Below are 24,026 nucleotides of genomic sequence, written 5' to 3'. Positions count from 1 at the left end.
AAAAAAAACTGCAACTGTGTTATTTGCGTTATTTTTTTTTTACATATTAAATATTTAAAATTAATCACGTGCGTTAACGCACTAATTTTGACAGCCCTAATATATATATATATATATATATATATATATATATATATATATATATATATATATATATATATATATTTTTTTTTATTTATTTATATTTAAATAATGACAACAGCTAAAAACATTTTCAGATTTTATCATGTCTTTGTCCAGTTGAATGTTTTAATTTATTAATGATTTATTGTGAAGTGAACATCCATTTTTTAAAACATAAATTTTATGTCATTTCGGAGTAAGGCAGACAGATTTTATGAACTATTCATTCTACTTTGGAACATATCACTTCTGTAGCGGGATGTTTTATGATATTCAAATACCCCTCATAACTGCCAGACCCTCACATCTCCTCTTGCCCTCGTTTGTTACCAAGCAAAACAGCTGCTTTTATATTGGAGACTCATTATAAATTATACCACAGCACATGTTCCAGTTGCTCTGCAGCACATCCAAAAGGACTTTCCTATTATATACTTATGATTAGTGAAGAGGTCAGCTCAGGTTATACTTTAGTTTATGTGTCGTGATTATTTTGTTTTCAACCAATGGGGCCAATCATAGGTAGACGCTTCGCCTGAGCTTGTAACTCAAGTTTCTGGAGGAGATGTTATTCTTTTTTTCCCAGATGAATGTGAATGGCAATGGAAAGCTTTTTACAGGAACTGACTAACAGATAGCAACCTACAATTTCCTACAGTTTGAGGTCACTGCTTATTTCTCTTTGAAATGAGCCTAACAGGAGTAAAAGAGCATTATTTAAACACATTTCCTGAGCTACATATATTCTGAAGCACAGTATGAAAACTTTAATGAGATATTTAAAGAACACTGATCTAAATGCAGGAGCATTTTGAGTGCAGAAAAGTCTGTGGAGGGGATTTAAATGTAATTGTAATGATCAGATCAATTAATTGAAAATGCATTATACACATTGACATCAACTTTTTGAAAAGGACACTACTGTATGTGATTGATCACGGCTGGTCTCTGAACTGCAATCATTGATAGACCAATCCAATCAATTTAAACATCAGTTTCTCTCCCATGACAGCATGCCAAATCTGCTAATATTATAAAGCAATATCTACAGTAAGTGTGAACTCTTGAAACAGATATATATATAACTGCAGGTTAACTGTATAAATATATTTGGCCATCCAATAGACAACACATTAACTCTTTTTGATTTTGACTGTAGTGTAGTAGCATGCACCTTTTTTAAAGCTGCTTTGCAATGATAATTACTGTGAAAATCGCTTTACAAATAAACTTGAATTGAATTTAATTAAATCCATGCAAATGAGATGCTACTACTGCAACATGTCATTCCTTTTTTGCATTATTGCAGCAATCAGCCAACACATTTAATCCAGGTCGGTAAGCCTCCTGTCGCACTAAGTGAAGCTTCACAAACTAATTTAAGAGAGGAGCATGTGATATGATTGATCGTGGCTGGTCCCTCATTTGTAATTATTAGCAAGCCAATTGGATCCTCCTAAACTCAATATATAATAAATATCTTGTCTAACTATACTATATATTATATATATATATATATATATATATATATATATATATATAACTATATATTGTGACTAATCTAATATAGTGAAAGAATCAGTTTATTAACTTTAGTTTTGATAAATGGCATCTAAAATGTGTTTTTGGGAAAGAAACCGCTAGCTAACTTGTGCCATTTCCCTTAACTTAGCTGAAAATAAGGTCTGATATCCCTTTGTATTTTCACTATCCATTCAGAACGGATCTTCAGGTCACTCGGAGGGTAGTGAAATTCTAAATTAGTTTCACTTTCTCTTCACTGATAAGATATAGAGCCAGGTACACAACGTTCCTGTGTGACGATACTTCCGGGTTTCTTCCCACAGCAGCCTCGATTTCGCTTTTAAAAAGGCGGCCGCATGAAATCAGTCTATACTTTCAGGTTTCTTCTCACCACAGCCTCACTTTGTTTTTTTTTTAATGGCGGCCGCATGAAATCAGTCTATACTTCCAGGATTCTTCCCACCGCAGCCTCAATTTAGCTTTTAAAATGGCGGATGCATGAAATCAGTCTGTACTTCAAGGTTTTTTCTCACCGCAGCCTTGCTTTTGTTTTTTGAAATGGCGGCCTCATGAAATCAGTCTGTACTTCCAGGTTTTATCCCAGCGCTGCCTGGCTTTCGTTTTTTAAAATGGCGGCCGCATGAAATAAGCATATTAAATTCAAATGTTGAATGATGAATAATACATAATTTCTAAAAAGCATAAGGTGTTTATAAATTGTTCGCCAACGTTAACCTTTCTGTATTTGTTGAAACCCCTCAGTTTCATACTTATGATTTGACCCTTGCTGTAAATGGATGCTTTTCAGTATTGTTTATGCTCTTCTAAGCTGTTGGTTAAGTTTCATCTCTGCCACTATAAAGTAAAATTTATTTGACTGCTTCAAACCACCGTTTCCCTACTTTTGCGCCGATACATTTGAAAAAAAACATACATATGATGCCACAGGTTTCTAAACAAACCACTGTTCACATTCCTTGCTGCAAATATGGTTAGAAGAGTGGTCATCTGATTCCTCTCAGGGCATGCACTGCGTTTCTTCATCTTAATATTATGGGAAAAGTTGACAAGACGCACAAAAAACAAAAACAAAAAAACCCTGGAAATGCTTTACTCACCATTGAATTGTTGCGATGCGTTACCTAAAATTAGTTTTTCAGTATGTTCAGCCTGCATCTAAAGACAAAAAGGAAAAGTTTACATTAGGAATGAAATGGAGGGGAACATAATTAGTAATCTTTTGGGAAGTCTAGAGAGAGCCAATCAAGGGGCGCATTCTTCAGTCAAGTGAGATGCCAGCACTAACATGGGGCCTCAAAACATTGTTGTCCATGAAAACAAGTAGTTACCATGGAGGTTTTGTTTATTCTGACGTTCGCCTAGCATTAGATGTGGTCGGTGGAGTATGTCCTCCCTCGCTCCTCTGGGATGTTTAGGGATTTCGTTTCTCCCAGTGACACCTTGATTGTTTGCTTCAGATAAGAATTCCAGTTTGTTGTGCTCCGGTATCTCGTCCCAGAAACCGTTGCTAGGGGTTGATTGTGTTTTTTGAAAATACATCTTTTTAAAGTGACTCATAGAGGGCTTCATTTTCAATAAATTTATGTAATCTAAATCAAGCTTTGGACGGTGACCAATAGCGTAGCAGGGTTGCCTACTAAAACCCCTTTTTGAGAGGAGGCCAGGAAAATGAATTTCGGTGGACAGCTTGAACTGACACTGAGCAGTAGGTTATCAGAGGAGGTATATATTTATCATCAGATTACAGAAGGGTCATGGTTTCTTTCCTAGCCTAGAACAATTTATGTTGCTGAACTATTTTTTTTCTTGTCCTAAATGTTTAAATTTGAAAATATTAGATATATTTTTATTTAATATTACTGAATGGAGGAATTGGCAAACATTATCAGGTGCAGTAAGAGCAGTGCTAGTGAAAAAATAGAAAGAATTTGTCCATTGTTTTATACAAGCTGCTGTAATTAAAACTGCTTTACAGCGTTGAACATGAATAAACAGTGACAGTTTTGATTTCAGTTTTAATTACAACTTCAGCAATGTAATATACAGCAACTCTGCAGTATTTTTACTTGGACTTGTCTCACCCCATTGGACTGAATAGAGGTTTAAAGCTTTGAAGCCACACACCTATTACATAATCACCAAAGACCAATGGTAGTTCAAAGATGTTTACCAATCAAGACAAACTTTTCCAGCAAGTTCGTTTTAACAAACTCTTTGTTTTTGGCTGATTTTGTTCCATATTACATCACACCAGTTTGTTTTTGATTTTGCTGGATGTATATTGGTTCTTAACATTGAAAATTTACTATTTTGATTTAGAGTTCACTAAGGACGCGTGTTTGTGTTGAATAAAGATTCTTCAATTCAATTCCCCTTTATTTGTATAGCGCTTTTACAATGAAGATTTTGTCAAAGCAGCTTCACATAGAAGATTATAGTGAATTGAAACAGTGTCAGTCCAGTTTTCAGTGTTTAAGTTTAGTTCAGTTTAGCTTAGTTCAGTGTGGTTTAATAATCACTACTGAGAGTCCAAACACTGAAGAGCAAATGCATCGATGCGCAGCTTTTCAGGTCCCGAACCATGCAAGCCAGTGGCGAGGAAAAAAAAACTCCACCAGATTAGGAATGCAAAAAGGATACTTTCTTAATAAAAACAGTAATACTGTGAAATGTAATTAAATGTAATTTATTAGTGTGATTAATGGTAAATTCTTTAATTTTCAGTGTCACATGATCATTCAGAAATAGTAATATGTTGGTTTGGTGCTCAGTAATCATTTCTTTTTATTATCGACATTGAAAACAATAGTTGTGCTTCATATTTTTGCGAAAACTGTGAAATATTAACATTCAAAAGTACCTTCAAGGACACATTATTATGATTAGTGAGAGTATATTATGTATATAATACATTAAATATTATATACTAGGGATGCTCCGCTCAGGATTTTTGCAGCCGATACCTAGTATTAATTTCTTGTCATGGTGATTAGCCGATACTGAGTACTGATTCTGATGCTCCAAGCTTTAGAATGCATAAAGCACATTTTCCCTTTGAGTATGATACATGTCATGGCCAGAAGCAGCTTTACAAAAAATAGATAGCACAGATAAAAACAGTGCAAATTGTAAACTTTGCAAATGATGAAGAATTCAACATGTCTCAATCAAGAAAAAGTTTGGAGCGCATACTTGATGCATAAGAAGTTAAAATGCACACTCATAAATCCATTACTTCTATATTAAAAGAAAATAGGTCTATAGACTACTGTTTATCTCAGTAAATTACAAGAATATATTAATGTTAAAAATATCATTTTTTTAAAATTTATCTACTATCCAGTCAGATTTTAGTGAACTTGCAATGTTGTCAAAAACAAGCTTCCTGGAGAGGTCATATGCTTTGATGAGACAGATAGGAGCAATCTCTCTGCTTTTATCATAGCAGCTCAAAACACTGGATATATAATGGCTGCAAAAAAGACCATCACTCGCACGAGTCATGCCAATAAACTGTATAAACAGATGTCACATCGCATCTGCATGCATTTTAACTGCTGTAATGTGAGCGCAACAATTACTCAAGCCTCCACACGTCATTTCCCTTCTCCATGTTGTAGCTGCTTCATATATAACCAAAGAGCATAGAACCATCAAGACGCGACACTCTAGTGTGATTTGTGAAACAGCTAGTAGATGCTGCTAGTGTCATGCGGTGGCCATTTTGGAATGAAAACTTAAATAGAACAACAGCATATTTGAAGTCTGTAAAATAAACTATTAAAAGTGCTGATTAATGTGATAGTGTTGTATTGTCGTCTTTCAGGTTCTAACTCAGCTTTAATGCGTTTTTAAAATAAATAAATAAAAAACAAAGCAGCTGATTGCCATCACGACAGCCATAAGATGCAATGGACGGGCGATTGCTTTCACTCCAAAATGGCGGAATCGCAGGCTGTTGCTGGGCGCTGCTATTGCAATGGAACGTTCTATTGAGTGCCGCCTCCTGGCGATTCTAAGCTCTTTGATATAACCCAGGTGCGCACGTGCATCTTTCTCAGCTTATAAATTCAAACAAACACTTGGAATCAGTTCATGAGATCGGCTTGATCAGCGAGTACCGATCGAGTCATGAAATGGGATTATTGGCCAATAGTGATCTTCGGCCGAACTATCTGAGGTTCCCTATTATATAAAATATTTGCAATATTACAAAAACGTGTTTCATAATAAATGTTATTTTAAACTTTGTTCATTAAAGAATTTTGGAAAGTAAAATTATGCTGAAACTACAGCTTTAAATCATCACAGGATAAAGAAAAAATTTGTTTTGCATTAAATTCACATAGGAAAACATAATTTTATATATATATATATATATATATATATATATATATATATATATATATATATATATATATATATATATATATATTAATGTACCCCTTTCACAAGACTATGATTGATTGTTTCTTTTTAAATATGAACATTTATATGCGTTTATGAATGTATTTTATCATCTTTGCGTCAAATTACAAAAAAACAAATGACCGCTTATGTGAGGTGTTTCTAATGCAGCGTCTATGGGGCTGAGAGTAAATTTGACATGAGTTCTTCTGCTTGCCGTCATCATTAGTCTCACACAATTTTTTTCCTTTTTCTGAAAGTCTTGATCATTACTATCTTTACATTTTTCTATTATTATTTCAGCAAATAGGATAAAAAAAAAAAAGATTGTTGTAATCCCTGATTCACTGAGCTCTAAGTTTACCCAAATATGACGCTTTCTGCTACTGACAAACCCGGAAATGTCAAAAGGGCCTATATATTTTTTTTATTGTATGTTTTTAATCAAATACATGGATCATTGGTAAGCTGAGGAGCCTTGTTTTACAACAGTTTTTGACACTAGTGTAGCACACTTAATAAAAAAAGAGACTCAAATGATTAGGCAGACGGGATTTCCATAAGATTGTCGTCTGTTATGTTCATCAGAATATATGTGGTGGTCGCTATATTGCCTTTTCCTGACTATTGTTTTGTCATGCGCCAAAAGTACATGAGGTCCGAGTCAGATGATTTTGCGTAGTGCTGCAGGATGCTTGACTTAGTGTTGTTTAAAATTCATTGGCAGTTTTTCCTCAGCTGGCAAGAGCTTCTGCATTCCACACATCCCTCTCATTTACTGTTAACACGACTCTTTAATTTAGCCATTAGGTCATTTCTCTTTTTCCAGCCCTTTCTAAAACAACATTAATAATGCACGTGTTTTAGATTTTGAATATATGTAGCATGTTCATTTAAGCATTAGATGCTGAGATTGGTTTAAAATTGTTATTGCCAATAAATGCACAACGCAATAAAATGGATGGAGAGCGAGTATAAAGAAACAAATGAAATATACACAAGCTTGAAACTGAAGAATGAAAAATGATATTGCTTATGACTTGGAGAATGAGAGCGCGGCAGGAAAAAAAAAAAAAAACCTTTTGGATTGGGTGTAGGTTTAGCAGGGATAAATTCTAGCAAAATCTCCCAGCCAGCTGGTCTTGCGCAGGGAATCAGGTAGACTCTGGACTCTTTGAAAGGACTCCACATTCGCAACAGAGCCAAAATTATCTTTGGCAGAGCGCTCTTGTTTTCCTGTTACTGGCATTCGATCGTTTAGGTTAGCGAAATCCTTTAGGAAGGCATTATGACACATTTAAAGTGTTTATGCATGGTAAATTTGATAATTGTGGTCCGTAAGATGGTTGGACTTTATACACCTGGGCCTTGCAAAACGGGCAGCCATTCGCTCACACAGGTGAAGTAATGACGTTGAAGGAAGTCTGGAATAACAGATGTGGTTTCATTTTATATAAAAGGAGTAAATGAGAAATGCCACCTACCAAAAACGAGATCAGAAATCCCTTTGGCGGGATTTACACATTTCTTTCCTCTGACATTCAAGGAATTCGCAAGGCCTCCTGTTCAGAGAAAACTGTTAAGTGTGTATAGTAAAATGAAGTAACTCATGCATGAACCTTTAAAAGGCTTTAAGAGAACATTTACTAGTTCAGATTGGGATGTTTGCTGTATATGCTGTAAGTCTCATATAGTATACCATATATCCAATATATATATATATATATATATATATATATATATATATATATATATATATATATATATATATATATATATATATATATATATATGAAAATGCAATTGCTCTATTACATAGCAATAATTGAAAAATAAAGAACATTTCACTGGTATGCTAATAGTGTTGTCTTCAATATATAATTTTTATTTTATGACAAAAAATGTATTTGGTTATATAAATTTATTTGAAATAAAAATATGCTTAGTAACAAAATAAAAAAAAAAACTATTAAGCCATCAAAATAGTTTAACAGATACTCTAAACATTTACTTTCATATTAAGAAAAACAAATACTAGTCAGGCGACACAGTGGTGCAGTGGGTAGCACGTTCGCCTCACAGCAAGAAGGTCGCTGGTTCGAGCCTTGGCTGGGTCAGTTGGCATTTTCTGTGTGGAGTTTGCATGTTCTCCCCGTGTTCGCGTGGGTTTTCTTCGAGCGCTCCGGTTTGCCCCACAAGTCCAAAGACCTGCGGTACAGGTGAATTGGGTAGGCTAAATTGTCCGTTGTGTGTGTGTGTGTGTGTGTGAGAAAATGATTGTGTATGGATGTTTTCCAGTGATGGGTTGCTGCTGGAAGGGCATCTGCTGCATAAAACATATTCTGGATAAGTTGGCGGTTCATTCCACTGTGGTGACCACAGGTTAATAAAGGGATTTAGCTGAAAAGAAAATGAATGAATGAAATACTAGTCAATGGTTTTTTGAAATATCTTTCTTGTTCAACAGCAAAAAGACAAGAAGCGTGAGGAAATTTTGACAGTTTTTGGGTGAACCAGCCCTTTAACTAATATTAGAAATTAAACCTTTTTATTTATTTTTTTTGCAGTTTCACAGTTTACATCTTTGCATACAGTAAGTGCTGCAGATTAGTGTTAACAAAAATGTAAACAATATGAGAAATTTGTCATTCTTTAATACTCAACCAAACGTGTTTATGTGAAGTTTTCTAAATTCATTTTGAGCCCATTTCACCTTCCTTTCCTTATCTTCGTTTTTTAAAGAATTATCCAGTCCCCCTCATTTCTCCCTTTTCCTTATTTACCAGATGGAAGTTTACCTGATCTCAGACCCCCTGTGATGCTAAACGACCAGGAGGGAGCCCTGGGCTCAATTATCTCTGAGCTCAGGGTTCTCTCCGGGGACAGCATGCCAAACCTGCAATTAGTATCAAGCAATATCTAAGTGTGAGCGCTTGAAATAAGATTTAAATTAGTTTCACTTTTTTCCCTGCAGCCATTTGGTGGAGACGGTTGGTGTGACACCATTAACAACCGAGCGTATTGCCAATATGATGGAGGAGACTGCTGTCCATCTACCCTCTCATCTGGAAAGGTAACGCTGATCTGCAACACTATTCATCCCCTCTTCTGTATCTTCTCCGCTTCATCATTTTCCTGTTCCTCTCCCAAATCTGTCTCACATTGTCAAGCGTTTCCACGAGCGTCACCCACATCACTAGGCACTCAGGTGGCACGTTCTCCCATTTCTCATGTGGGAAGTGCCTGTCATAAATAAATGGCTGGATAGAGCGGCTTTTATTAGCAGAAGGCCAGCTGTCAGCGGTCACTGTAAAACAAGCAGGGTCTGAGAAAGTGAAATAAACCGTAAAGGAACAGCATCCTGCCACTGTAGCTCTGTGCTTCTGTTTACGCAGAGACTATGGAAAAGACCCAGGATGTTGGTGGGGCCAGAGAGAAAAGTTGGACAATGAAGAGCAAATTCCTCTCATCCCTCCTTCTGTGGCTTGTCTTCTAGCATCCAAATACCAGCTGCCTGCACACGAAACAAAATGATATGCACAGATACCGTCTGAAACTTCAAGATTTGAATATTTTTTTTAAAGCATTCGTCGTGATTAAACTTAAAGCAAGCAGTACTTCAGTTTTTATATGTAAAGTAATCACAAGATTTGTATTTATTATGTATTATATAAAGGGGCGGCGGGAAGCCTGGTGGCAGAGTGAGTAACACAATCGCCTCACTGCTAGAAGGTCGCTGCTTCGATCCTTGGCTGGGTCAGTTGGGGTTTCTTTGTGGAGTTTGCATTTTCTCCCTGTGTTCTTGTGGGTTTTCTCCGGGTGCTCTGATTTTTCCCACAGTCCAAAGCTAAATTGGCCATAGTGTATGTGTTTGAATGCAAGAGTGTATGAGTGTTTCCCTGTGCTGGGTTGCAGCTAGGAGGGCATCTGCTGCGTAGAACATATTCTGGATAAGTTGGCAGTTCATTCCGCTGTAACAACCTCTGAATAATAAAGGGACTTATTATATTATTAGGCTTCCTTCCTTCACAAGTTTTTTCTTTCAAAAAGGTGTTTGTTGTATTTGTGGACTTAGTAGTAGTAATAATAATAGTAGTAGTAGCAGTAATAAAAGTAGCAGCAGCCACCACCGATAACTTAGTAGTAGTTTGTCTTGGTGGAATAGACACCCTAGTGTATATTTTAAAACCATAATATACTTGGGAATTTGATTTGTGTCCACATAGTGTCAACACTAGCTAGTGTTGTTCACTTACAGTCCAAAAAAAAAAATAAATGGAAAGAAAAGTAACATCAAGATATAAAATACAACCCCATATCAGAAAAAGTGTGAACGCAAATAAAAAAAAAGTAATTTCTAAATATACCTTGACTTGTATTTCATTGCAGACAATACAATATCACATTATTTAATGTGTTCCTCATGATTTATTGTTATTATTAAAAAAAACAACATATTTTGGAGTTACTGGAATAGAAGGCATTGTATTGTGCTCCAAAATCTTTACGTACTTTTTAGCATTAATGGTGCCATGTTTGCAAGTTACCTTTGCAAAGGGCATTGGCACAACCCCATACCATGATAGACATTGGCTTTTGGACTTTGGTCCGGAGCACACAGCGTCCATTTGTTCCAAAAAAATGAAAAATAAAAAAAATACTGATTCATCAGACCACAGTGCACATTTGGACTGTATGATGGTCCATTCCAGATGTGTCAGAGCCAGAGAAGTCGACGGCACATCTGGACACTGTTAACATAGGGCTTCCTTTTGGCACAGGATAGTTTTCACTGACATTTGGGGATGTAACCAAGTATGATTGTATTTAATACGTAGTACTTGGTTTGCCGCAGTAGTCCTAAGCCCATGTGGTGATATCGCTGAATGACGATTCTTAATGCTGAGGGATCCTGAGGCATCTGAGATCACTGTTGTTTAGCTTAGACTTGTGCCCTTGTCCTTTACGCATTGAAGTTCCTCCAGATTTCTTGAACCTTTTAGTTATGTTATGCACTATTAAAGGTAAAATATCCCAATGTCTTCCTATTGTTTTTTTTTTTTTTGCGGCAAATTGTTTTAAAACTTTTCAATAATTTTCTCACGTATTTGTATCACGTATTTGGGCGAAAAGGGGTGATCCTAGGCCCATCTTTGCTCCTAAAAGACTGTAGCTGCTTCCCAAATCGCATACTTATGCACCATTCTACGCCATTTTGTAGTATAAATAGTGTAAGTAGTGCGTTCACACTGAAAACTCTAAAAATAATAAGTGCACTTTAATTACCCAGATGATGCACTCATTCAGCCGGTAAAATGAAGTGTGTAACGATGAACACTTCACGCACTCAACGACCGCAGGTTTGCTTACATAGCGGAAGGGGCAGAGCTATCGGACACACATGTTGAATAACTTTATATATTTTGGATGGTGAAAGTAAAATTCTTCTACGAGAGTGATTATAGCGCCTCCCGATGGTGATTGCGGCAACACTCACGGCAGGTATTATTTGATAATTCGGTCGTTTACTTCAATGATTTGGCAACTGTCAAACGTCATTAGGGAAACGGTTTGAATTTCAGCTTAGTAAAAAAAAAAACATTAGTGTGCCATTTGGGACAACATTACATACATATACTACCCTGTTGAGTGTGTAAGTGCATAAGTACATAGTGCATGAGTGTATAGTGTGCCATTTGGGACGCAGCTTAGACTTTTCTTGGATGCTGCTTTTGTACCAAACCATAATTACAGTCACCTGTTGACATCCCCTGTTTCAGATCACATCATTATTGAACAAATTTACCTGATTACTAGCCCTAAACTGCTCCTGTCCCAACTTTTTTTTGGAATGTGTTGCTGGTCTGAATGACAGGAAAGGATGTTTATTTACAAATGAAATGAAGTTGACCAGACAAACTGTGAAACATTTTGTGCATGTTATTTACAATGAAACACAAGTCAAAGTAAATTTGCAAATATCTTTTTTATATATTTTTTTGTTTGGTTTTTCATACTGTCACAACTTTTTCTGATTCAGGGTTGTAAATATAAATTAATAAATAAATGAATGAAAAAATAAATTAAATAAACCGATGCTCACATCAGTTCCCTGTTTTTTTTTATTCTTTGAAATAGCCTGATAAATAAATACTGAAAAAATAAATAACATGAGAATGGTGTTTGAGACTCACAGTATGACCATTTCCATGTACTGAACTCATAGTATTCTACCTTTCCTTGGTATCCAGATTTTCATTTTGTGGAACCTTTAAGTTTAGGCACGTTTTGCCTGCATAACGTTGTTATGCATTTACACAACAGCAGCTGTTTCGGGAGTTAAAAAAGAAACCGTCTATATTATCTATAGGTATCCATGTATATCTGACAACCAAAACGGTGGACTTTAGATCCCTATGTCCAGGCATATAGTTTTAGTAGCTTTTTTAAAATAATTTTTAGATTTATGTGAACAAGGAACAATTTGAATGATTGCTGGCAGCCAGCTCTCTGCCACTATCACATGGTCACCCACTGAAGCTAAGCAGGGATGTCCGTGGTCAGTACCTGTATAAGAGACCACATAGGAAATCTAGGTTGCTTCCAAAAGTGATGTTAGACGAGCAAGGAGCACTCAACCTGCCGTCTTTGTGGCTTCTAACGCCCCAGTATATTGATGGGTACTGCTCAGTGACTCTCTGTGGTCATTAAAAATCCCAGGATGTCTTTCGGAAGTAGGGGTTAACCCCAGCATCCTAGCCAAATTAGCCCACTGGCCTCCGTCCATCATGGCCTACTAACCATCCCCATATCATAACTCTGTCTCCTTTTCACTAATCAGCTGGTGTGCAATATGACTGCTGTTGCATCATCCAGGTCACACAATGGAGGTGGATGAAGAGATTCCCCCAAAAATGTGTAAAGCACTTTGAGTGTCCAGAAAAGAGTAATTTAAATTTAAGGAATTATTATTATTATGTTGCGTATACACAAAACTATTTCCCTTTTTAACACATTCTAATGTAATCATACTCTTATTCTACAAACTTCAGCTCTTAAAAAAACAGTCTAATACCAAGTTGTGAGTTGCAAGTAACATATTGTTTTTCAGCACCATCAAAATAAAGTGCTACCACTATTTTTTTCGAAAGGTTTCTGAAATACACCCACAATATCAAAGTAAAAATAGTTTCTCCACCAATTTCTTTCACTGCAGCTTGATGTTTACTTTTCCTGCAGTAGGCCGCTTAGCTGGGAATTTGGGTTTATTTTGCAACCTGTGGTGATGGCACGAATCCTGGACGCGAACCTCCTCCTGTTGATTCTTAACATGTGTTCACCTCCTTTACTCATCTGCTCACAGTCGGCCGTTTCTTTCTTTCCATCTCTCTCTCTTTCACCGAACGCGACCGTCCTGTCCTGATAGCAGTCCTTTTAGCATTAAACAAATCCTCCTTCCTGCCATGAAAATAAACACCCAAGCTAGCCTTTCCTCGCGAACATTTCGTCAACAGGCTAATATTTGATTGGTTATTGTGAGTAATTTGCTCAACGCTTGATATTGATCATACATCTGGAAACAGGTAATGCTCATTGTTTTGATCTACGGCGATGCCTCAAAGTGTTTTTTCAAGGCGACTACTTTGATCTCTCGTTCAAAGACTGTGTGTGTCCCGCATACCGGATCAGATGTTTGTGGCCCGATGTGTTTTGGACGGCGTTTGTAAATTAAAAAAAGTGTGTCCGATTGATTGACAGGTCATTCAGTTCGGGGTGGACTGCGATCAGGATGAATGCACCTGCCGTGACCCTGAGGCTGGCGAGAACAAGCCAAAGGAGAAGCAGCAGCCGGGAGCTCCGTGAGGCACAGAGAGAGAGAGAGCCAGGCTGATCAAAGGCCATCATTACAACCATTAAACTGCATCAATACAATCCTCTCCAACGCTAATCTATAAAGTAACACCTAATATATTTTTCAGAAGCTCTAACATAGATGTAGATGTAGTTTCGACCATATTTTAGCCCGTTTGCGTAGCTACACCATTGATTTTTTTTTTTATAACTATTTTATACAAATAGTTTTTGCTTGTTGTGAGGCACATTCTTCATATTGTATGTCGTTAATATAAACATGCTTATTTCAGACTGTCATTTCAAGCAGAATTCTGGATCTTTGTTTTATTTTATTCCCTCTGTATGTACATGCAAACCCTGTGAAACGCATGTGCGCTTTGGGAAATGACAGTTCCTTTATAGCAGTTGTAATGGAAATATATGACACTATTTTTGTATGCTGTTCTGTCTGTTCAATTGTAGTTTCACTGTCATATCAATAAAGTATAAGTACACGGTGGTAAAGACACAAGGCTGCAGGATTTTCTTTTTCCTCACACAAGTTTATATATTGTTCTAAATTGTGGTCAGTATGGGTGGGGGTTAGTGGTTAGCACTGTCGCCTAACAGCAAGAATGTCACTGGGTCGAGTCCAGGCTCGGTATTACTGTGTGGAGTTCATAAATGTCACACATCACATTTTTAACTGTAATATCATTGTCTAAACATAAAGCAGTCATGACAAACTGTATAACGTTTGAAAGCTTTTAAAGTCTTAATAATTGATCAGTGCTGGTTTTTGATTGATATTAATGAGGAACAGTATTTATGAAAATAATGAATAGAATACAATATGTTAGTTACCAAAATGCAAGTTCAGACTTTTAGTTTGCAGTTATAAAATGAAAACTTGGTAGAAATCAATTCATTCTCATGACAAGTTCAAAAGATAACATCTATTGTAGATTTTTTTAAAAATGACCATGTATTTTAAATATAAAGAAAAATCAACAGATTGTTAGTTTGTGATGCTGATCTCAACCAAAGAGCTTAGAATGACCAAGAGGCGACACTCAATAGAACGTTCCATTGCAACAGCCCCGGATTCCGCCATTTTGGAGTGAAAGTGATCGGCCGTCCATTGGATCTCATTACTGTCGCGATGGCAAGCAGCTGGTTTGTTTTTTATTTATTTATTTAAAAAGTGGATTAAAACGGAGATACAACCTGAAAGATGACAATACAAAACTTACTATCACAATCATCAGCACTTTTAATAGTTTACTTTAAAGACTTTTAATATGCTGTTGTTCTATTGGAGATTTCATTCCAAAATGGCCGCCGCGTCCTCTAGTGGCTGTTTCCCAAATTACACTAGAGTGCTGCCTCTTGGTCATTCTAAGCTCTCTCAACAGAGGACTTTTGAGTTTATCAGAGGGTGAATTTGTCATACACTTGTAAATATTTTTGATTCATAAATACAGTGAAAAGTTTAGTGATAAATATGTTCATTTTGGTCACAGTGACCTCATTTGGTGGTAAAATTTAGATAACTTGGAACTTTTGGCTTTGATTATATTATTTGTTAAGACTTTTAGCAATTTACAGTGAAACTTTAAAGTTTTTGTAACATTAGTTTTGTAAAAAAAACCATAATAATAAAATGTTTATATTTTTATATAATTTCTCTCTAAATAATATTAAAAATTACGATTGTAATTATTCTTTGATTATACAATTATTGTTAATATTATTTCTAATCTAACCTTTTTGACCCCCCCCCCCCCCCCCCCCCCCCCACACACACACACACTTTCCCAATCTGACAAGTGTCTTTCAAATGGACAAAGCTTCAATCTGTGTGGAAAGCGTATTTTCAAATACTTGACAAATAATAGTGAATGATGTTAGAGTACACATTTCTCTTTTCCAACAAACAAATGAATCTCTTACGTTTTCCTTGCTTGTTAAATCTTAGAAACAGCATTTTTATTATCTTTTATTTTTTATCATGATGCATTTACCCAATTATGATGACTTCTGCTTATAAATATTAATATCAAAAAATAATCTCATAAATTAAGTGGCAACAATATAAAGAAACAGAAATAATATAAAAAATAATTAAATATGTGTATATTATGCTTCAGATGTGTTTTATTTTCTATAGATGTTTGTAGAAAAAGCTGCTATTCTATTGCTATCTATTGTTAAATTGTCTCTCTCAAAAAGAAAATCAGTTTTAGCTTGTATATTTTTGTCATGTATACATACCTGCAATCTTTTGAGGAAATTCGAGACTTCTCTTGGCAGCTTAAGCCCAAAGTCTCTTTTGTGCAAGTCATTTCATTAGGCGGCCATTTTTAAAATGCCTCTCGGGCAGTGTGCTCAGGCATTCTGTCTGAAAGGGGAAACAATAAATTCTCCAAACTTATTTGCCAAAATACTATTACATTACATATTTGGAATCAACTGTCTTACAAGTTTTTATTTGTAAATATCCAAATCGAATAAAATCAGGATATTTTCAGGTTGCCCGAGCTTAATGTGCACTCAAAAGGAACAAAATCCCGACACCAACCTCATTTATTGTCGTTTTACACATTATCATCCTCTGGACAATGCTTCGCCTGATTGTGCTGGTCTTCTGAAGTAATCCACAACTTGGTCTTAATGGCGAATCTCCTCCAGAAATGACAGTGACTCTTAGTTTACAAGTTTGTGGGTGTTTGAGTAGTGGCTTCCAAATAAGTTTTATCTGGATATATTTCTTATGTCTGCGAAGCAAGTATTCACTGAGATTCCAGTGTGTTTTTTGACTAAAAAAACTGTTGTAAAAGCACACACCAGGGGCCTCATGTACTAAGACTTGCGTGGAAATCATACTAAAACATTGCGTACGCACAAAGCTGTAAATGCCGAATCTCACGTATATTCTTTTGTACATCCGAATGAACGTGAAACTGAACACAACATGCACGAGCACAAAACCCCTCCCTGCCTCCTCCCCCGTATGAATATGCAAATGACTCTACTTTGGCAAAACCCAATGAAAAAGCAAAGGCAAAAGCAAGCAAAAAGAGAAACTTTGAACAGAATGTGAATTGGAAGTGCTGCTTTCGGAGGTAGACCGGAGAAAAGCGGTGTTATTTGCAAATTTGTCCAAATTAACAACAAAAGAATTAACAACAAAAGAAAAAAATAGAGTGTTGAGTTTAGCTGATGTGGTTAACACAGTTGGGTCTGAACATCGCACTGAGTGAATTATAAAGAAATAGTGTGATTTATAGGTGTAACATTTTGTGGTACCCTTAACAGTCTCAGTGGCGCAGCTCGAAAAACGCATGTCAACATGTTTTGACACGTTCGAGCATGAACTCGGTTCGAATCCAGCGTCTGTGAAGTCATTCTTTTTTTCCCCGCTACATATCAGATTTTGTCAACTATTTATCACGAGAAAGACAAGTTGGAATCATTAATAAGTCATCATATTTTGATGTGTATCATATTTTATTTGCACATTTATTGAATGGAAATGTTTCTGATTCACGCATGCAAATTCATCTTCAGATAGTGTCTTTATAGCAATGTGCGTGCGGTAGATCGCTCAGATTACATTGGGAAAACAGGTGACCGCTGCAAATTGCGCTTTAATGTTTGGCTAGTCAACAGTATGGTATGGAAACCTTATATACCTGCTAGATGAACCTGTCTCATACAGCTGCCATTGCAAGGCTCACTTGTAGAGAGCAATTTAACACAACTGCCTCTAGAAGTCGCCAATGGAAATAAAACAGACACGCACAAAAAATGTGCGTACGCCAGCCAAGAAGCTGGCGTGGAGCTGCGCATATTCCCACGTTCAGTTCATTGTTAGTAAATCCAAACATGAGCGATTCTGAGCGTGAAACCTGGCGTACGCAAAGTTTTTGTGCGTACGCAGCGTTGATACATGAGGCCCCTGGTCTGAGCTTCTCCCCTGGAGAAACGTCAGTCTATAGCGATCAATGATTGGCTCCTCTACTAGTAGGCGGGGCTTTATTTGCCATATTGATCATTACACTTTTCCCCATTCAAAACTGTACAAGTGCCGTGTCTTGTGTATTCTAGAGTCTTTGATAACCCACACCCCTTTCTTGCAAATGACTGCAAGCTCACATTCAGATCTGCCTTCCGCAATCCAATCAACAATTGATCAATCCTCAAGCTCCACCCCACTCATTTTCAAAAAGTAATATAAAATAACTTATTAAAAATACTGCAATTGAGAAGATCCGCATCCCATTCATTGTTGAAACTTGATCTAAATAACTCTAAGTAACCATTGCTTTCTTTTGGGCAATTTTATTTGGAATAGGAAATAAACCATAAACAAGACATCATGTTATTGTACAACTTTAAAATGCTTATTTTCATAATACTGCTTATACTTTAAAAAACCTCATGTACAGTTTCCTCCACCTCTTATACCTTAGTTACTACATTCAGCACATCAGTAATGTATTTAATAATGAATTCACATTTACATTTGCTATAGCTCTTTCCATATCTATATGCACTACAGAGACAGACGTTTTTTTTTTCAGCACATTAAGAAGATACACTTTTAGTTCTTGTGAAAAAAGTTCTACCTATACAAGCTGGTGTATGCACCGTTTGACAAAATACACCACTAGTTCTAAATGACACTTTAAATGTAACTTCCTTTTGACTGTACACTGTACATATTTTGAATACGCAGGCCTGAAGTCGTATCTCTTGAACGCTTCTTAAAATCAGAACGAACTGTATCACGTTCTGACTAAATATTTCCCTCTTCCTCGATAAACGACCAATTAATGTTAAAAGCGATGGAGCAGAGAAGTCATATTTACAGTTGGACCCCTGACTAGTCCTCTGGTTGTCCAAGTCCTTTAAAGTTCCTTGGGTTCTCCATAATCGTTGTACATCACGGACAGCATCTGCTCCTCGCAGGCCTTACGCAAGTCTTGGCCGAGGTTCACCCAGCTGAGCCCGAACGCTTTGGTATCTGTGTATCGACAAGACAGATACTTGAGGGATGCTCTGCGCAGGCCAATCTTTGGTTCCTGGAGGAGCCCCCGACACCAACCGCTGAGCTCATCCAGCTGAGACAGGATCAGTCCTGCCTTCCTGCAGGAGCAAACACACACAAAAAGAGAGCGAACACATCAGCGCACCTTAATGTGTGTTTACAGATATTAAGTGTTAAATGCGCTTGGAAGACATTGCAAGCAACTATTTAGTAATATTAATCAGTGTTGGGGTGATGCACTACAAGTTACACGTAATATTATTTTTCTAAGTAACAAGTAATGCAATACTTCTTAAAATCAAGTAATAATATCGGAGTTACTTTTAAAAAATGTAATAGGGGATACTTTTTAGTTTAGTTAATTCAGTTTTGAAAAGAAATTGCTAAATTAAAATGATCATAGTCACGCTGAATTCCGCACGCAATGAGAGAATGCATGAACAGACAGAAAGGAAGATGGCAGAGCCTTACATTTCTGCAATGGAAATATTTTCCTTAACCTAAACACATGGAAGAAAAGGAACAGAGGATTATCTGAATGGACAGTGGTTAATTAAACAAAATTAACAAAATTAGCAAAATTAAAAAATTTTAAAATTTTAAAATTTTAAAATTAGCAAACGCATTGCTTTAAACTTTCATTAATCTGTAGGTATGTAAAGCTCTGGGGTCAGGAATTTCTTCCAAAGATGACATTGCCCAACATACATTTTTGAATGCGTTTTTTTAAGGTGAATTAAGGTTATAGATTGTTTTGTAAATTGCAGATCTCCTCTATATAGAAAAGAAGAAAAAAAAAAGACCCTGCAAGTTCTGAAAGCGATCAAGCTTTAGCCACACTCAAAAAATGGATTTTGGCTTTAGTTGGTCCAAAGAATGTCACAATGTTTAAATTAAACAATTCACTTATGTCTGTTTTTAAAACCACAAGAGTTGTGTTGGAAAAAAAATATAAAAAGTAAGTTTTCAAATTTAAACAGCTGGTTAAATTAAAATGAATGAAAAGGAGTTGTGTTGCTTCTGCAGTACCACAGTGATCAATAGGTGGAGTACTCTCTCCATGTGCAGTTTCAAAACAACTCGAGAAGGAAGCTTCAAACCACAACAATCACTCTCATTATATGGGAATCAAACGATGAAGATTACAGCACAAATTGAGTAGGTGCACAGAAAGTTTCCCCAATGTAGACTCAGAGGTGAGATTTTTCACTATTTATGCATTTATATTGAGGTTGTGACAACATTTGATTCATTAATGTAACGTACAGTACTCCCTTACCATATTGTGTATAACGTTAGCGTTATAGTATTGTTATGAAATTGCTATGTTACCTTATTCTTTTTTTAAGGTAACTTAACTCAGTTATGTGGATCCTGTTGACATAAAAATGTTATTAAAGCCAACACATAATTTTTTAGAGTGCAGGTCAGAAAAAAGTAACACAAAAGTAATGTAACACATTACTTAACATAAAAAGTAACTAACGCAACTAGTTACTTTTTTGGGGAGTAATTACTTTCTAAAGTAACACTTATCATCATCATCATCATCATCATCATCATCATCATAATAAAAATAAAATAAATACTTATTATAATACTTATAAAAATATTTTCAAATCATGCATCAAACTGTTAAAAAAATAATACTAATACTTAGAAATTAAATAAGTGTTCTTTATGAGGTTTATATTAATCAAAATATCTTTAAAAAAAAATAGAAAACTATACACAATATAGGTCAGCCAATGTATCAGTTTTGCAAATTCATCGCCAAATCTCAAAACTGTCCCATGAAGTGACTTTCTTAAACATGAATACAACTCTTGTTAATTTAAAAAGAAGAATTGTAAAATCATGAATAAATACCTAAAGAAATATAAATGACACATTTTTTTATCCATATATTTCTACACAGGAAGCACCTGTGGACTTGATACATTTGGTCTCTGAAATCATGTCCTCTGATGTGACACTATAAGCTCATATTAAATTGGGCATTTCCACTGAAAACTTTAATTAGTTAAAGGACCCTTTTCAATATCTTGTAATTGAAGCCCCCTGTGAAGCGCACCATGTGCACCTGTAAATTCTTTGTCTAGGAATTTTTCACATTTAGCTTTTTTGAAACTACTATAAAAATGGTGTAAAATTTTTTTTATATAAAATAAATAACACTAATGTATATAAATAAGTGTCCAACAATGAAGATCAAAACACTCCTTTTTATATTATTAAAAGTATTTTTTCTTCAAGTTTTGCAGTCACATTATAGGACATATTTAAGGTGCAGTTCAATAAAAATGTAAATGCCATTAAAAGAACATATAGACTTTTCTATAAAAATCAATGATCTTCACTGCCTTATTTATATATAACATATAAATGGGGTCTCAGACCGGACAAATGGCACTAAATTAACTTCCATGCAATGACTTTAAAATGTGCACATTTATTTTGCCCCAGTATTTTCAAATGGAGTTCCAGCGTTTGCCTGCTGCTCCTGATGGAGCTTGCATTTAAACAGCCGGTCAACTTATTTTACACTTGAACAACTAAATAAATGCTTATGTCTATTTAACTGATTTTAAATCAATTGCCCTATACATTCTGTAAAAGAGCTGACATGGTGGCTAAGTGGTTAGCACTGTCGCCTCACACCGAGAAGGTCACTGGTTCAAGGTCTGGCTGGGTCAGTTGGCATTTCTATGTGGAGTTTGCATGTTCTCCCCAAGTTCGGTTGGGTTTCCTTCAAGTGCTCCGGTTTCCCTCACAGTCCAAAGACACGCGCTATAGGCCCACACAGAATCTGCACACTGCAGATTTTCTTGTGTAAATGTGTGTAAATTTATATTTATTCAGTTTTTAAATTAATTTCATTAATATTGTTGTGATATATTGTTAATAAAATTTGAATGTTCATATGATTAATTTATAATACAGTTTGTAAAGTAATATGTTATCTTTTAGTAGACAGTACATGAGAGACTTGCTTTGTTTACCAAATAAGTGGATCTAATTAGATTTGCATTGTAAAAATTACATAAAAGTTAAAAATGTATTTTATTTCATAGAGTTTAAGTCAGAATTAATAGCGCCCCTGTTTATTTTGTCCCCAATTTCTGTTGAACAAAGATAAGAGTTTTTTCAACATATTTTTAATAATATTTTATTTCATAATAGTTTAAGTCATCTCTAATAACTGATTTATTTTATCTTTGCCATGATGACAGTACATAATATTTTACTAGATATTTTTCAAGACACTTCTATACAGCTTAAAGTGACATTTAAAGACTTAACTAGGTTAATTAGGTTAACTAGGCAGGTTATGGTAATTAGGCAAGTTATTGCATAACGATAGTTTGTTCTGTAGACAGTCAAAAAAAAAAAAAAAAAAACTATTGGCTAAAAGGGGCTAATATTTTGTCCTTAAAATGGTTTAAAAAAATTTTAAAATTTATTTTATTCTTGCTAAAATAAAACAAATAAGATTTTCTACAGAAGAAAAAAATATGTTCAGACATGCAGTGAAAATTCCCTTGCTCTAATAATTCTGACTTCCACTGTATATTCACTCTCGCCAATTGGTGAAGTTTTTTTCCGCTGTCGCCACTAGCTTGCATGCTTTGGGATCGGTAGAGCTACACATCTATGGATTAGCTGTTCAGTGTTTAGGACCTCAATAGTGATTAATAAACCACACAACTGAGCTGAACTGAACTTCAACACTAAATACTGAACTACACTGTTTTAATTTACTATGATCTTTTATGTGAAGCTGCTTTGACACAATCTACATTGTAAAAGCGCTATACAAATAAAGGTGAATTGAATTGAAAATTAAGTTTTTAGTTATGATACTTCTAAAATCATTCTGCATAAATCTGCAGATTTTATACCAAATTCTCAGCAGAAAGAGCAAAAAATGTTCTAAAAACCCTTGCTGTGGCTAAAGCCCATTGATGAAGTTAGTGCCCCTGTATATTTTCTCAAACACCAGACTTTAAACTACAAAAAAAAAAAAAAATGTACTGCCTATTTTTTTTTTATATATTTCTCAAATGATGCTTAACAGAGAAAGAACATTTTCACAGTATGTCTGATAACCTTTTTTTCTTCTAGAAAAAAGTATTTTTTTTATTATTTGTTTTATTTTGGCTAGAATAAAAGCAGTTAATTTTTTTTAAAGCCATTTTAAGGTAAAAATTATTGACCCCTTTAAGCAATATTTTATTTTCAAGAACAAACAACTGTTATACAATAACTTTAACTTGTCTAAATTACTCTAACTTATATAGTTAACCTAATTAACCTAGTTAAGCATTTAAATGTCACTGTAAGCTGTATAGAAGTTTCTTGAAAAATATCTAGTCAAATATTATTTACTGTCATCATGGCAAAGATAAAATAAACCAGAGATTAGAAATGAGCTATTAAAACTATTTAGAATATTTATACTGTTTAGAAATGTAAGAAAATTTCTCTCCATTAAACAGAAATTGGTGAAAACAGGTGGGGGTGCTAATAATTCTGACTTCAACTGTACAGTAATACATTTAAAGTGGATCAACACTTTATCAAAGTTGTCCTAAAACTATTGAACGACTACTGTATATATTATCATTTTAACCAAATCTTGAATTCAGTTACACTTCTCGGGTGGAATTTGATCCCATTTCTTTGCAGTACTGTAAAATCACAACAAGGTTCCTGTTCGAATGCTTACACATTTATAACCGACATGCAAATAAGCATTTTATGATATTCATACCACACAACTTGTATTATAACGCTACTGTTATGCAATGCTCTTGACACTGCCTAAAATGTTTGGTCCTCCAGTGGTTTTAAACACTGAGCTTTCCATCCCATTCCCCCATTCTGTGAATCCTACCTCACAAGAGCAGGAAACTGAAAGATTAATGAGAGCCTCCAATATAATAAATATAATCTGCAGGCGATGGCCATATTCAGCTCAAACACAGGGCTTCTGTCTGCACCCCTTAAACGATGCTCTTCAAAACCTGGACCGAGGAGATCCACCATAAATCATGCCTGTGGT

The 24,026-nt window shown here is 35.4% G+C and overlaps 2 protein-coding genes across 12 annotated transcripts in view; one reads left to right on the top strand and one right to left on the bottom strand.

Annotated features, from left to right (window-relative positions):
* The window catches only part of pappa2 (pappalysin 2), a 131,456-nt gene extending 117,021 nt beyond the window's left edge, over positions 1–14,435 (top strand). For all 6 annotated transcript variants that reach the window (XM_087241056.1, XM_087241058.1, XM_087241059.1 and 3 more), the window contains 2 exons: positions 9,050–9,148; positions 13,834–14,435. In XM_087241056.1, coding sequence (XP_087097182.1) covers positions 9,050–9,148; positions 13,834–13,938 — 204 coding nt within the window. In that variant the 3' untranslated portion in view covers positions 13,939–14,435. The remainder of the gene's footprint in view (positions 1–9,049; positions 9,149–13,833) is intronic.
* Positions 14,436–18,236: 3,801 nt separating this feature from the next.
* The window catches only part of astn1 (astrotactin 1), a 414,746-nt gene continuing 408,956 nt past the window's right edge, over positions 18,237–24,026 (bottom strand). For all 6 annotated transcript variants that reach the window (XM_087241082.1, XM_087241083.1, XM_087241084.1 and 3 more), the window contains one exon: positions 18,237–19,059. In XM_087241082.1, coding sequence (XP_087097208.1) covers positions 18,822–19,059 — 238 coding nt within the window. In that variant the 3' untranslated portion in view covers positions 18,237–18,821. The remainder of the gene's footprint in view (positions 19,060–24,026) is intronic.

This window comes from Danio rerio, chromosome 2, assembly GCF_052040795.2.
Source record: "Danio rerio strain M-AB ecotype USA chromosome 2, GRCz13ab, whole genome shotgun sequence".
NCBI lineage: Eukaryota > Metazoa > Chordata > Actinopteri > Cypriniformes > Danionidae > Danio > Danio rerio.
Note: the sequence above shows the minus strand (reverse complement) of the source record. Positions and strands in the feature narration are given on the sequence as shown.